At 37.1% G+C, this 15,659-nt stretch overlaps 1 protein-coding gene across 16 annotated transcripts in view; it reads right to left on the minus strand.

Annotated features, from left to right (window-relative positions):
• The window catches only part of LOC138315899 (FH1/FH2 domain-containing protein 3-like), a 134,773-nt gene extending 119,894 nt beyond the window's left edge, over positions 1-14,879 (minus strand). For 8 of the 16 annotated variants that reach the window (XR_011207553.1, XR_011207551.1, XR_011207552.1 and 5 more), the window contains exons 1-3: positions 9,245-9,946; positions 909-995; positions 266-715 (exon numbers count right to left, since the gene is read on the minus strand). Coding sequence is in view for 12 of the 16 variants with exons in the window: in XM_069257236.1 (XP_069113337.1) it covers positions 266-715; positions 909-911 (453 nt within the window). In the remaining 4 variants the exon portion in view is untranslated. Of the gene's footprint in view, positions 1-265; positions 716-908; positions 996-9,244; positions 9,947-14,798 lie in introns of those variants that run through there. The other 8 variants (XM_069257242.1, XM_069257235.1, XM_069257243.1 and 5 more) reach the window with 5 other exon arrangements.
• Positions 14,880-15,659: the final 780 nt, after the last annotated feature.

The following is a 15,659-nucleotide window of genomic DNA, read 5'->3' on the forward strand; positions in this document are numbered from 1 at the left end:
AGGGTAAAAAATATCATCTAAAGTTTGGACGAATTTCAACAAGGGAGAGAGACAAAGGGAAGGAAAGGGAATTCCATCTCTGTAAACTGGGGAGAGTGACAGTGGTAAAGAATACAAAGTAAAACTTGAAATAACTTCAATCCTGTCATCATATTTCCAAAAAGGAAAGGAATGTTATGGCATACTGTCGCTAAGGGGAAATGTTTGGAAGGCGCAAAAACATCCGGATTTTCTGGTCACTCCAAACGGTCAAGCATATACTTACGCTGACCGGAGACTTTCTAGTGTTATCGATATGAACTGGGATTCTGGATCCAACACTTGAGCTAACACGGGCACTTCCGGTACTGGGAACATGTACACTACTACTGTTACTACGGGTACGTGGAACTGCTAGCAGAGTAGCTACGTCAGTTCCGGCCCGGACTCCACCATAACTACCACCAGTGGTCTTGCCGTATTGTGGTGCAGCACTATATCCCGTACTTGAATGATACCCACTGCTGAAAGAAGTTCCACCACTGTAGGGAACTGCAGACTGAGGAGTCGCTGCCCTAGAGGACCCAGCACCGAAACCTACACGCCCACTAGTCGAAACTGACCGATTCGTCGAACCGGAATTGGAAAGACTAAGGGTATTTGGGCGAGCTTTACCGGAAGAAGGGACACCATGAACGCTGGGACGTGAAGAACTAACAGAGTAACTTCGACGACGCTGGAGAAAAAGAAATAAACTGTAGCATATGATGATGACACAATCATCTCCATTTTTCTCGAAGGGTAAGGTTTTATTCGGAGAACATCAACATTAAAAATTCATTTCATACAGATATCAGATAAAGAGAATTTATTATCAGTTCATAATTATACAAAATGCCGCGGACCTCTCAATGAAAACTTTTGTTTACCATTCTATTGGTGGTCCGGATGTAGATGGCGTCTTGATCAGCCCTTTAGTTACAATATCCGCTGACAGGATGGACTCCTGGATATACCTGAACAAACACATTTTAAGTGATTTGGATGGAATGGTCATTTTAACTTGCAGTTTTGGAAATGTTTTTGTCTGAAAATGTTATTATGTGCAATACAATAATCATTTAGGTAAGAATTGTGTTCGCCAACGTTTTTACTGCTAATCTTGTTTAGGGGGGTAAAATGATCAACATCTGGATATTGTCTTGGATGAGCCAATATGGTTCCGGTAATAGCTTGTCGTGCGGTGCGATATATCAATCTATAACCAATCTTACTTCACAATGTTCCGATATTTAACATATTGTGTACGATATCTCTTTTTATGTATCAACATTTTGAGAGTCATACGTGTAATCCTTAGGTCGTTGAGTGTACGAAGAACTCACTAGGTTTAAAAAAAAACCAGACACCCAATGTTTACCTCTTGGAAGAATCTCGCTACACTAACTTCTACAAGTGGACAAAGTATTTTTATATTACCAAAGTATCTCTTACGAGTCTTGTGTTAAACTGCACTCCCTGACCCTGGGAGTTAACTGGAGATATAAATAAGTACAGGAGGATAAACAAGACGTATCAGCTGTTTGTCTATTTTGTAGACCTAATTAGCGTATTACACAAAGCCTGTAAAACAGCTATACTTTGCTACCATGTCTCGTTCGAGAATAGACTGGACCAACTGTTTTTTCTTGACTTTTCTTTTACTGATATAACTTTACAAGAAAAGAACTTATAGAACTACCATTTCGTTTATTGTAAAGTTATACTAAATTACTTAGAATTTTATTTTTGTGTGTTTATGTTTGTTTTATTTTACACCTTATTAGTACAAATGTCGTTTAAAGACTATCGGGTTTATGAGACCGAGAGAAACCAGAGTGCTCAGAGAAGAACCGTCGACTTACAATAACTACATCATACGTAACAACTGTCCCATTTGGGTTTCGAACTAGCAACGCAGGTATGTTAGACCACCGAACTACTCAGCCACCGAGGCTGCCCTAATTTTCGAACCTTTGGAATATATTCTACTCAGGTGTACATTATATTGTATATTTATAACTGATTGTTGTGCTTTGGGGGTATTTGGGTACTTTTAATCAGTTTCTGAGTAATGCTAAAAGTTGAATGTTATGTATATCAATACATTTATATAACGCCAATGTTCTATATTTTATATACTTTCTGTCTGTATTTCTGAACTAGAACTTTTGGCAACATGAGTTCTGAAATCGTGATAGTATATTTTATAAAACTGGAACAACGATAGAAACACATACTGTTATTCCACCTATACATATCTCCGATAATCTATAGAGATATCCCCGCCCCTCAATCTCCAGACTTTAAAACAGGACTATCACGGACTAGGACAGACACCAGATTGGACCAAAACTAAAAACCCAGTTTGGTGTCTGATAGCCAACCACTAAGTGATGGATTTGTTGCCAAGTAGACGGGAAAACGTGTCGTCTGCCGGAAGGTTGGAAATCAAAATTTGACGTTCATTATCATAACGGTCTGTACGGCGCATATTTCGGATACTATAGAAACCCATATGTGTGTCGTTCTCATTTTAAATTTCCGAACAATACACACCCATTTTATTTTTATACCTTTTTCGTGTTTTTCCTAAGTTCTTTATTTATCTAGGTAGTTCTGATACATTTTATGAATCTTGTGAATGTCTATATGCACTTACTGTCACTAGAAAATCAAATATGGCTCATTCATTAATGAAGCCAACGTAGGTTACTCTAACCTATATTTTGACCTTTAATCTAGACTGGGCAAAGTGCGATTCATGTAGCAAGTGGGTGCACTTGGAATGTATTCCTACTTCCCATGAAGTAACTGTGCCGTTCCAATGTCACCTGTGTGGTTAAACATTGTTCACCACGGGAAGTTAGAGAGATGGTCGTTTAATAGGGTTAAATTATATAGTGAAAATGCTTGGGGGGGGAATTGAAGTTGTCGTTTAGAACAGAGGGTCGCTTAATACAGATGGTCGTTAGTACAGATTCGACTGTACTTCAAAATAAGCACTCATGACACTGAGGTGTTAACAAATATTACTTATTTATAGGCGATGTAGTATTTTATGTTTTAAAAGTAGACTACTCTGGCCTAGATTTTGACCTCTGACCCAGATAAATCTTAAATAAGGGCACATCCCCGATATATGGGTAATGATCACATTCCAAAAATAAAGGATAATCGAGGGTTTTTTCAAAATAATTTTAACTTTACTTGAGGTTCCGGATCGTGACAATAAAAATGACCACATTGCACTCAATAATAATGCACCCAGGGAAAAATTGGTTGATCACGAACAACTTAAGCGCAAAGCGAGTTTTATTCTTGTCTAATTAAGTCTGTTAGGGAGGATATTTCTCGAAGGTTTGTAATCAATGTTTAGTCTATGTTTTGTAAGAAAAACTGGGTGAGTCAATTAGAAAACCGAATCAAACGCTGCTGTAATAAACTGCCTAGAGTAAATGCCGGATGTTGCAGATTTCTATGGTGAAAAAAGCATGAGTCAGAATTCTGATAAATATTACCTCTGTTTCTAAGAACCCATTTTATATTCTATATTACGTGTTATGTTAGTAATTTTCTGATTTTCGTATGTTAAACGTCAAGATCAGAAGTTATCGTTTAGTAATTAAATGAAATACATTTTAATTAGCCTACTAGTTCTAAATGGCGACTAAATTGTCGAAATACAAACTTGACAGGTGATAATTGGAAGCCAATCAAAGTGCTAATAAATGACCGCACGTGGAGAGACTTCAATAAGGTTTTATTTTTCAAAAAAAAAAAAAATGTTTTAAATTGAAATAAACTTTGAATCACATATGTTCCATCAGGAATATTGCCGCGCCATCAACTAAATCTCGCAATAGACTGATATATCTTTCACAGAGCTATAGCTAGTGTATTGGGGAAATAGCTCTAATGTAGTCTGTGAAAAAGGATAATCCAAAGATGATATTTTCTATATACTGATTTATTACAGTCGGGTGCGGAGCGGAGAAATATCCAACTCTACACTTCCAAACCTAGGCCTAAAGTGAATATACAAGTAATACAAAATGATAATATACAAAATATACAGGAACAAACATGTAAACAGCACTTAGTCTAAACGTGATATACAATAGTCGCTAATTAACTGACGCAAGCGTTACCGGTATTGAGAACTGCTAAGAAGGATTAGCTAAAGAAACACAGTTAAATACGTTATAGCAATACATCACTATAAAGAAACGGCTATTATTTTCAAAATGAAGCTTTGTATTTTACTTCTAAACATAGAATATTAAGTATGTTCGAGTAGATTAAAACAAATAAATAACATCAAAAATGTCCGAATAGGAACCTGTCATAAACCGCGTGACAGTTTGCTCCCTCCTTTAATAAGACACGTCCTCGTGTCGCATATTACCGACGACGACACTGTGGTCTAAATGTCCTACAGTCCTGGGTACCACTTTTTGTCACAGCGACCTTTTTATGTCGCTCAATGTCCAGTTCTCTCTCGAGATGTTCAATTTTTATTTTCTGTTCTTTGTCAAGTTGATAGTATTTGTTGTTCTCCTGCTCCAAATATTCTATTCGCGAATTTAGATATTTTCTGCGTTTGTTTGTGTCTATAATTCCCTGTTCCGTTGACGTCTTTAAATGTTTACTTATTGCTTGCTGTAGTTGCCTGTTTGTTGCTTGCAATGTTTCAATTTGGTCCGAAAGTTTTCTTTCACGTTCTGCGCTGGTTTGAAATCGTTCACACTTTGTTTCGAGAGACTTGACAAGTTTCAGTAATTTTTCCTTTTCGTCATTTAGCACATGGCACCTGTCACTAAGAACGTTGATCTGCTTTACCTGCCGTTTGGATGTTTCACTTGTCTGTCCACTACATGGTTTAGTTTGCATCTTGATCAGCTCATCATTGGAAACAGATGCAAAGGGTGCAGAGGCGAAAAATTCCCTTTTTAATCTGAAAGTTTTAATTCTCTGTTGATCTCTTATCTTCTTAGCGCGGGACTTTGTTTTATTGCTACTTTTCACTGCCGGACATTTCCGAGGCGTTGACTTCTCTCGTATCACTTTTTTGAAGCACATTCTTGAGAAATGTCCAAGATTTCCGCACTTAAAACACGACACATTTTTAGCGGGACAAGAAAAGCGATGGTCTGAATAAAGAATTCCACCTCTTCCACATTTTCTACACTCACTTAAAACTGGTCCTCCATAGTTCATCTGAGGTAGTGTCCCAAAACGCTGGCAAAGTCCATGGCAAGAGTTTAACATGTGCATGTTACCCTGGTGAAATGTCCAGTTCTCCATTTGTAAAAAGTATATGTTCCTTGCACTTATCAAGTCTTAGTAATGAGCGACCGTATCGTAGTCCAGCTAAAAAGTGGACTTGCCCGGAGATTCTCACACCAACTTTCACAGCGCTATAGCTAGTGTATTGGGGATAGCTCTAATGTAGTCTGTGAAAAAGGATAATCCAAAGATGATATTTTCTATATACTGATTTATTACAGTCGGGTGCGGAGCGGAGAAATATCCAACTCTACACTTCCAAACCTAGGCCTAAAGTGAATATACAAGTAATACAAAATGATAATATACAAAATATACAGGAACAAACATGTAAACAGCACTTAGTCTAAACGTGATATACAATAGTCGCTAATTAACTGACGCAAGCGTTACCGGTATTGAGAACTGCTAAGAAGGATTAGCTAAAGAAACACAGTTAAATACGTTATAGCAATACATCACTATAAAGAAACGGCTATTATTTTCAAAATGTATTTTACTTCTAAACATAGAATATTAAGTATGTTCGAGTAGATTAAAACAAATAAATAACATCAAAAATGTCCGAATAGGAACCTGTCATAAACCGCGTGACATATCTGTTTGAAAAAAATATGACATGACACGAATTGTCATATAAATAAAGCTCACATCATGGGTGATGTATTGATACAGTATGTATATGACCATGTGTGAGTTGTTGGTAACGATACAGAATGGCTAGACTGTAGATATATATGCGGAGAGATAGAACCCAGGTGTGAACAGGCCATGTACTTTATATATACCTACTCCAGTATGTTTGTATCTGTGATTAGATAGACAGCCAAGTAAAAACAAAGGGATCAATCCGGACCAGCCGTCCGAACCGTGTTTACGTTGCCCCTTGTTGATATGACCGTCAATGATAGTTGTTTTGGGTGCGTCAGGTACATATTTTGATATATCAGAGTTACTTCCCTTCGTTTTAGTCCGCCAGAGTGGCTAAGATGTCCCGATATATTACCACAAGCTCTCCAGCTCTGGGTCGGGAGTTCGAATCTAAGTGGGGCAGTGCCAGGTACTGACCGCTGGTCGGTGGTTTTTCTCCTGTTTTCCTCCACCAACAAACCTGGCACGTCCTTACATGACCCTGGTTGTTAAAAGAACGTTAATCTAATAAAAAAACGCCAGCACTGACGGACTGAAGCGAAGGGAAGTAACTGTGATCGATCAGAATGTTTCAGAAATTTTGTGGTTCAGCCGCAAACCACGAAAGTACTTGTGCCTATCAAACTTTCGCTATTTCTTCATTACAATATGGTGATAAGGAAAGTAAAATGTACTAGGAAGTTGAATTTTGTAGTTTGGCTCATTTTTATCCAAGAGAATTAGCGGTATGTAAATTTTATCTACCTAATGTATTTCCTACAATTGTCGTAAACAGTTCATTCGATATATTTTGGTACCATTTTAAATTTCTTATTAAAGAATAATTCAATCTTGCTTGAAACAATCATCTAATAACATAACAAGAGGCTCACGGGGTCTGTATCGCGCACCTGTTTAGTGTAGGAAATATCACAAAAGCTTAGACTTACAATGTACACCCAAACATGGGTATGCTACAAGTCAAATATGAGTGATATTCATTACTTAGGTTAAGAGAAGATGTATGAGCTAAAAATATCAATGTACAACACTAGATTTGCAGATAAATGGTTTATTCGAGAATACATTTAAACGAAAACAATACTAAAATTATAATGTTTGATGTTAAAATTAAGCATCACAAATATATTGAACCATATTTTATCTTCATTTCACGGTAATAACATTAAGAAACGTTTCAATTATTTCGCGCTTCTTCGTTGACATTTGAATAAATAACTACTATTTTAAATATAATTGACTAAACCTCAATGTTTAATATTTACGTCTTTCGCCGTTAATTATTCAGGTTTTTTTTAATATACCATAAGTGCATGTCTTATCTATTATCTCTTGAAGTATTTTATCATCGGTGTCAGATTTAGTAGATCAAACGTTATCTACCGTTTATTAACAGTGCATGAACCTGCGAAAGGCATGTGTCGAGACGATAAAAATCTCTTAACTGCAGGTCCTTTTAATTACTTTGTACGTTTTCTTCTCCGTCCAGTACACAAAAGAACTGCACAGCATCAGGATTGGCACCTATTGGATGTCGGCGAAACACTTAATCGTCTCTCTACTGCGCACATCGAAAATACTAACAAAACAGTAACATTCGTTTAGTATAAGTTGGTGTCTATTTTGTTAATTTCTATTAATATAATTCAATTTTAGCGTATCTAATAATAGAATAAAACTTGATTAATACATAAAGTGCATTAAGTGAAACAGACCCAGGCTGCTTCATTACTTGATATAAATAATAATGCATATTTTTTCCGATTTTTTTATTTTGCGTTTGTAATCATTATTTTTCCGACTTTTAGTGCGATGTATATGACGTTCCTGAAACAGTGCCTTTACAACTATAAAGAAACGTATACTTATAGAATCAATAAGAATCGGTCACAATCGGACTTGCCATAAAAAATGAGCCAAAAGGCCGGTACTCGATTAAAGCGAACGAAATGCAGATTTTTCTGTCAGAATATTTTTTACCTAAAATAAACATTTGATAATACTTAAAAATTCTAATATTTGATGGTTATATTATCCGTGTCATAATTTTGATATAATGATAACCTAACCGAATTTTTTTGTGGGTTAACACATTAAAATAATTATATAGTGTTTCCTAACGATATATAGTACTTATCGAATCCTGAACCTAAGTCGTGGTACCTTATATAATGGTAAGGTAAGTTAAAACAGACTTATAGTCTGTGTACCGTAACTACAACAATGAGGAGAGACATCTGACAATGATTGGGGAGATTACACGGGCTAACTACAGGACGATATTATCTATCTGTGTATACACCCAAATATCCACCACCTCTAGACCCTCATTAGTAACATGATGACCGTTCCCAATCCTCGTGAAGGCCAAACTGACCACCCACCCCACCCCCTGGTCGAGACTGTCCTAGGGAGATCGATGGAAAAGAGATGGACACCAGATGCTATTGATTTTTATCGATATAAAAGGAAGTTAACCAATTTTTTTGACGGTTTTACAGTGACAAAATATTTCATGCCTATCACCATGTATTTAGGCGTAGCGGATAGAGTTAATTGATGGCATATGTTGTAAGTGCTGTCTGCCAATAAAGATCATATGTCAGCTAAAACGATCCTGGTAGGCTCATATCAATATACATTACAACTTTCGAAATGGACATTTCGCAATGGATCGCACGCGAAACTGAAATGAATCGTGAAATATCGTTTATATAATTTATTTCGCGACCGCTTTTTGAATATTATATATATTATATAAAGAACAAAATGTTGTGTTAATACTACATATTATCATATAGGAAAGTAATTAAATCGATTTTGCGGTCGGGTGATAAACGTAAGCGGAATGTCGCTCATGTAAGTTTGATGCGTCATGTTTGGCAACCAGTAAATTCTGGGAGACAATATCAGATGGTGAAACCATTACATCATATATACATACGGAATCATGTTATTGATACACAATCAAGAGGCTGTTTGATTTATTTTTATTCCATGTCGGATGGAATGCTTCCTTACATTTGACAATAACGAAAAGAAATGTTCTCAAGTCGGTTTCACAATTCTCATAGTCGTTGCAGCAGTTAAGTTTTATCTTTTTTCTTCTATCATAAACGGCGTGAAATATGTACTTTGCTGATTTCAAGAGCGATAGGCAGATTCCACCAGAAAATGGTTGTAGGGAATATCGAGTTTCTGATGGCTGGGTCCTACAGCGCATTAGATATACTTATAATAATTGTGATCTCCATGGATGTGACACAGGGGCGTGTTAACTACTTACCGAACTGCCGAGGTCCCGGGAGTACCGACGGGTCATATTATTTAAAGTCCTCTTCGGGGATGGGACGGAGGGGCCCGGTTAAAACAAAACGTCTGTGTCACATGTTCGTGTCCACTATTAATGGCGTCCCTCCGTTCTCCGTCCCCCTCCCGACAGTTTGTCAGCACGTGTGGGTCAGATGCACGAGATTAACACGTAGATATACAGTGAGGAGACAAACACGCGAGCTCTATGGCACAGCACCAGTACAGCACACCCTTACTCTGTGTATTGAGTCTTCAGACTGGCGGTATAAGCACGTGCCTTCTCTACACATTTACCATCACATTCAAATACACAAAAATTGATAAGTTTTTTTGGTGTAAAGTCGACTTGAATAACTTTCAAAATGTTCACTGTGGCGCGGGTTTCTTGTATAATAGCTTCAGATGCTGACTGGGATAGCGATTCCCGGCGCGAACTCGGAACGGAATGCCACAGCCAAGATAAGCACACTCCATTGAAGATACAAGGCTTATAGCATTAGTCTGGCGTTATGATCACGTATCAGTTGATATGCCCCATCTTTTCCTCTCACGCGCATTCCCGTGTCAGTAGCTCTGAACATACCTCCCCGACCCCACGGCTGACATTTCTCCTGTTAAGACTTGTAAAATTGTAAAAGATTTCCTTCCTAAGAATAAAACAGACTTTCTGGACAAGTTTGTTTGGTGCTACAAAACTCTGCTAGTCAAAACGTTTGGCACAGCATCTGACACGGGGAGGGTAGCAGATTTCGGGGTAACGGGGAATACACAGCCTCTCACTAATTAGCCCGTATTGTGAGCCCTATAGCGCTGGGGAGGGGGTTTATTACTGAGCAACATCACGTCGAGTTTGACGTATAATTAACATATCACAAGTAGGCATTTATTACCACCATGATACGGACTGAGATGGTTGTTGTTGGTGGCGACCTTTAAAAACACTATCAGACGGTACTGTCCGCCACCCAGCTCGACTTGTGTAAAATATACGGAAAGTGAAACTAAAATCCGAGGCATACAATGTTAGATATGTTTGCCAATTAATACAATCGAGTAAATCAATTTATAACTTAATAATGCATACGTTTTCTAGACATTTTCATTTTTTTTCTCGTCATAGAATAACGAAACAATAAACGGAAAATTGCACTACATTGGCAAAATAAACCATCGAGAAACGTTGATCCAATATCTATGTCAAAATGAACCAACGAGAAACGTTGATCCAATATCTATGTCAAAATGAACCACGCAGAAACGTTGATCCAATATCTATGTCAAAATGAACCACCGAGAAACGTTGATCCAATATCTATGGCAAAATGTACCATCGAGAAACGTTGATTCAATATCTATGTCAAAATAAACCATCGAGAAACGTTGATCAAATATCTATGTCAAAATGAACCATCAAGAAACGTTGATCCAATATATGTGTCAAAATGAACCACCGAGAAACGTTGATCCAATATCTATGTCAAAATGAACCACCGAGAAACGTTGATCCAATATCTATGTCAAAATGAACCACCGAGAAACGTTGATCCAATATCTATGTCAAAATGAACCACCGAGAAACGTTGATCCAATATCTATGTCAAAATGAACCACCGAGAAACGTTGATCCAATTTCTATGTCAAAATGAACCACCGAGAAACGTTGATCCAATATCTATGTCAAAATGAACCACCGAGAAACGTTGATCCAATATCTATGTCAAAATGAACCACCGAGAAACGTTGATCCAATATCTATGTCAAAATGAACCACCGAGAAACGTTGATCCAATATCTATGTCAAAATGAACCACCGAGAAACGTTGATTCAATATCTATGTCAAAATGAGCCACCGAGAAACGTTGATCCAATATCTATGTCAAAATGAACCACCGAGAAACGTTGATCCAATACTAGTATCTATGTCATAATCAGAATTTCGCGAAACAAATTGTACTCCCAATATGCTTCAAAGGAATATACCGAAACTCTCCTTAAGTCTGATCCCTAAGTATACGGTAGGTGCATGGGGGGAAGGGGGGATCATGAGAGGCGACTAAATTCGGGATACTTTTTCCTTGGATGGTCATCCGTGTCAAAAGCATCGAAAATGAGTCAAAGGTCAAATCTGAACTGTAACATCGAGATTATATCAGTATTTTACAATCCAACTTCGCTAGCCAAGGGTATTCAGTCCGATGCTCTCCATGCAACGAAGTTGGCTTTTATCTGAACATGAGGAAAGTGACGGAAAGATTACCACACAGAAAGCAATAAAAACAAAATCAAGATTCCAATCGTTTAGCTGTGACAGTGACAGAAGAACTCTTCCTTCGCACTTCACTATCAGCCTACTGTAATGCATCTTTTTCAGTTTCACAATCCTGATATATCGGAGTTACTTCCCTTCGTTTAACTCCGTCAAATGATATTATAGCGGTGCATAATCAGCCTCTGAGACCGGGAATATATTACGTAACCATGGTAGAAGGTACGACAGGGTCTCCCTCAAATGTGCCTCGGACGAAAAACGCGGTAAAAATCATCCCTACTCTGCGTATCGAGATGGGAGTCTAAAATCAATAGAAAATGATTCTGTTATGATTTAGTTAGTTATTGTAGTAGGTTTTAATTCTACATGTAGTGATATGGTCGCCTTCTTGCTTCGCGCTATTGGGAATTTCCCTTTAGCTCGGACGGTAGAGCGGTAAGTCCGGAGTCACGGGTTCGAGCCCGGCCGGCCGCACACTAGTACTTCTCTCGCCCTGTTATCATTGCATTAATCAATGGGACAACAGCAACTCAAATGTTCTTACTTTGACAACGCTTAGTTTAATTAATGCTAGCGGTACGACAACTGACCATTGAGACGGGCGACTTGTGTGGGAAGGTATTTTATCCGTGACCATTGAGACGGACGACTTGTGTGGGAAGACATTTTATCCTGAGTTAACGCGATAAAGACGATTCCTTCTCCTTTTACAAACAAACTGCATGATGCGAAGAAAAAAATAATGGCAATGTTTATCAAATATATCTCGCTTGTTGATTGGTGGATGTCGACCTCTGCGCCGTGAAACTCGGATGAAAAAATCCAGCTGTTTTCATTTTCTTTTACATGAGATTTATTTCTTCCATTCATGAAGTATTGTTTATTAGGGTCTCGTGTACGTTTTACATGGGGTTACGTCACCGTTATCTGTGGAAACATGTACGTATTATCAGAGTCGTGAAAATGAATCCGGAAGTCGGCACAGCAGGAGTGACAAAGAATTATGATTTTAGACCGACTATCGGAGTTTGAGAATCAGTTTGTAAGTTCATTCGACTATGTTTTGCCGACAGTAGCTTGTCATCCACTTTAAAATCTAAATACAGAATAAACAGATAAGACAACATAGATTTAACGGCACCAGCTAACACTGAGAATAGATATTATAACAGTGATCTCGATCGAAATCTACTTCAAACTATCATAGTCTTTCAATAAAGTTCAAACATACAGGATTGGTAAGTTCAATGTAGGGGAGATAATTCATTATTTGAATCTTTTGGGTCTGGTGCCAAGCATCTCTTAGAGGCATGTTTCTTATCTATAGATTGTGAATTTCGTATTGCCTAATTTTCATTAAACATATTTACATACATGGTCATCTGAGGATCTGAGTGTTACAGTTGATATGATTATAGACCTATCAGAGTGTCCTATATGGCAAGTCAATCGTTACAAAATTCAAAAAATATAAATTCAATAAGTGAAAATATATGTTCAATATTCTTCAATATATATGTGATAAAAATATCTACAATGTTCAATAAATAAAAATACATGTTCAATATTTTTCAATTTATATTCTCAATATTTACTCAATATTCATAGTCTCGAGCAAATGGAAATATAATTATATAAGCTGTAACTAATTCCCAGATCCCTGTGCTGAGGACGGAAACTTAGAACTACTTTTTTTAATTGCGTTTAAAAACGTGTTTTGATGTATTGAAGTGTGTTTCTTGTTGAAAGTTAAAACTCACAGTACACATTTAATTGAATATGTATGTAAGATATGTCACGTAACTACAGTTTTCTTTCTACTAAATACACCATGTTTGTTTTTAACGTTGTTTCGGTCCAAACCACATGTAGTTATTAGCCTTTCATGGCGCCCACCTGCAGTAAATTCAGATGGTATACATAGATTCACTAATAATTATAATTCTTATACACCTTAGTCTAATTAGATACACACATTAATTAGTTCCGGCACATTTAATTTAGCTTCCGTGTTCTCTCGTTTTAACTATATCGTGATGATGGGTATTTTCGGGATTTAGGCACGTGCCGTGGTAATCTACTGCTCCTCCCGTACCGCCAGGAGGCGCATTAACGCTTCAATGAAACGCACCCTCTCATTGTAAAGAAATACTCGCAAACTCCATATAGAATTAATTCTAAGTCATAGTTAATATATACTTATTGAACATAATTGGATGACATCGGTAAGCATCAATCGTTATATTAAAAAATGGCAACAACTCTATATATATAATATGCCGCTTAGACTATCTAGCACACAACTTACACATAGATAGTGTATAAATTCTTGGTATCAAAAGTTTACCATATTCTCATAATTATTCAGAGATATATAGTCAATGTCTACTGTAGTTCGAATCATTCCTCCGTTCCACTATCTCTTATGTATAATACAGGCCAAGTGCCGATGAACGGTTCAAAGTCTATATAAAGACCATAGAATGGCAGAATACTTCGGACTACGTCTACTGAATCAATGAAAAGCTTTATAAGAATTAAGATTGTAAACTTACATATTTCAGCCGTAGAATTATTTAAGCGCTGATTCCATGTTACACAGCACTAAATTTTGTAACAGGCCATTTCTGGTACTGAACCACCGAATTGCGCTCATAAATCATATTTACAGTTTTACGCATTTGCGCTAAAATTTGACTAAACTAAAATCAGTACATTTACAGTTTTATGTTCAAACTTTAGTTTTCAATTTCTAATCGGTCAATCATGTTTCGCATCCGAAAAGGGCCTATTTTTTCTGTGAGAGACGTTTTTGACATCTAAATATATTAAGATTTAGAAAAAGTTAATAATTGGTATTTTCTTTTTATTAAGACTGAAGGAATGTACGGATACGTGAGTTTTATCCAGTTGACGAGTGTCGAGATATTATAATTTTCAGAAAAGGGCAATGAAAGAAAATTACTTTAATCAAACAGGCCCGCTCGTTACTTAGCACGACACCACATTTTGACATTGATACGTTGCTTAGTCTATTCATATTACCGATGTATGCATATTCTTTATTAACGACATTTTCACGAAGTTCCGCGACGCGTTAATGAAATTGTCTCTGTAAAAATAACTTATGTTGACGGAGTTACCAGAAGTCGAAATTGTGTGTGTGACAACATTTCGTATGTTATAGGACGCGAGGAAACAACTAACTGCAACTGCAAGACCACAAAACAATATACATATGTAGAGTAAACGGCTTACCGTGGATGTTGTAGATTTGGCTGTTTGGTTTGGGGTGACTTTGTCTCTTTTGTCTGTGATGGTCATTGTGGTACTTCCGGTTCTGTAATTCTGCGAATCCTTTGAATCGTTCTAAATATCCAATGGCAAAGAGTAAGAACATGAAGAAGGCTTCTTAAAAATTTTGTTACACACAAAATGTCGTTACACACAAAAACACAAAATGTCGTTACACACAAAATGTCGTTACACACCAAAAGGTTAGTTCAAATAAAATAATACATTCAGTAAGGATTTCGAATTAATTCGCTCCTTAAAAACAAAAAAACAAAATTGTGTCAAATAGTGTTGAGGTACATGGATGTGCTCCAGGGACCCATCACTAATGCCAAAATATGTCTAGTTACAAATCAACCGTAAACAGACAATACCAAAGTAAACACATCTAACTGCCAGTCTACATATTGTTGGTAGGAATATAGGAGAACAGAAAAACCAAAAGTGAGGGTACCTCCCTAAAATAATCACGTGACCTTACGTCTGGCGAGGGGGTGAAGTCTGTCGTGCCCATTAGGGGATCAAGGGGCAGGTTTATGGCTCCTTTGTCTGCATCGGTATATAACTAAAGCATGCAGAAAAATGTGCCCGAAATGTGAATGGTTGGTTTGAATTTAATTTCCAGTTCAATTTTGATGGAAAACGTTTTCGTTCTGAAGTGATACTTTGATGGACGAGCTAGAAACTTCAGTTACGAAACAGAAAGGTCTGTTTTCACTATTATATGGGCTGCGGGCTGCAGCAAATGCAAACTTTGCAATTTCCATTTTTTTTTTTTGCACACATCCTTTAGCATAAATCAGTAATGAGGAGGGGGAAAATAGA

The sequence above is a fragment of the Argopecten irradians genome, chromosome 2 (assembly GCF_041381155.1).
Source record: "Argopecten irradians isolate NY chromosome 2, Ai_NY, whole genome shotgun sequence".
Classification (NCBI taxonomy): Eukaryota; Metazoa; Mollusca; class Bivalvia; order Pectinida; family Pectinidae; genus Argopecten; species Argopecten irradians.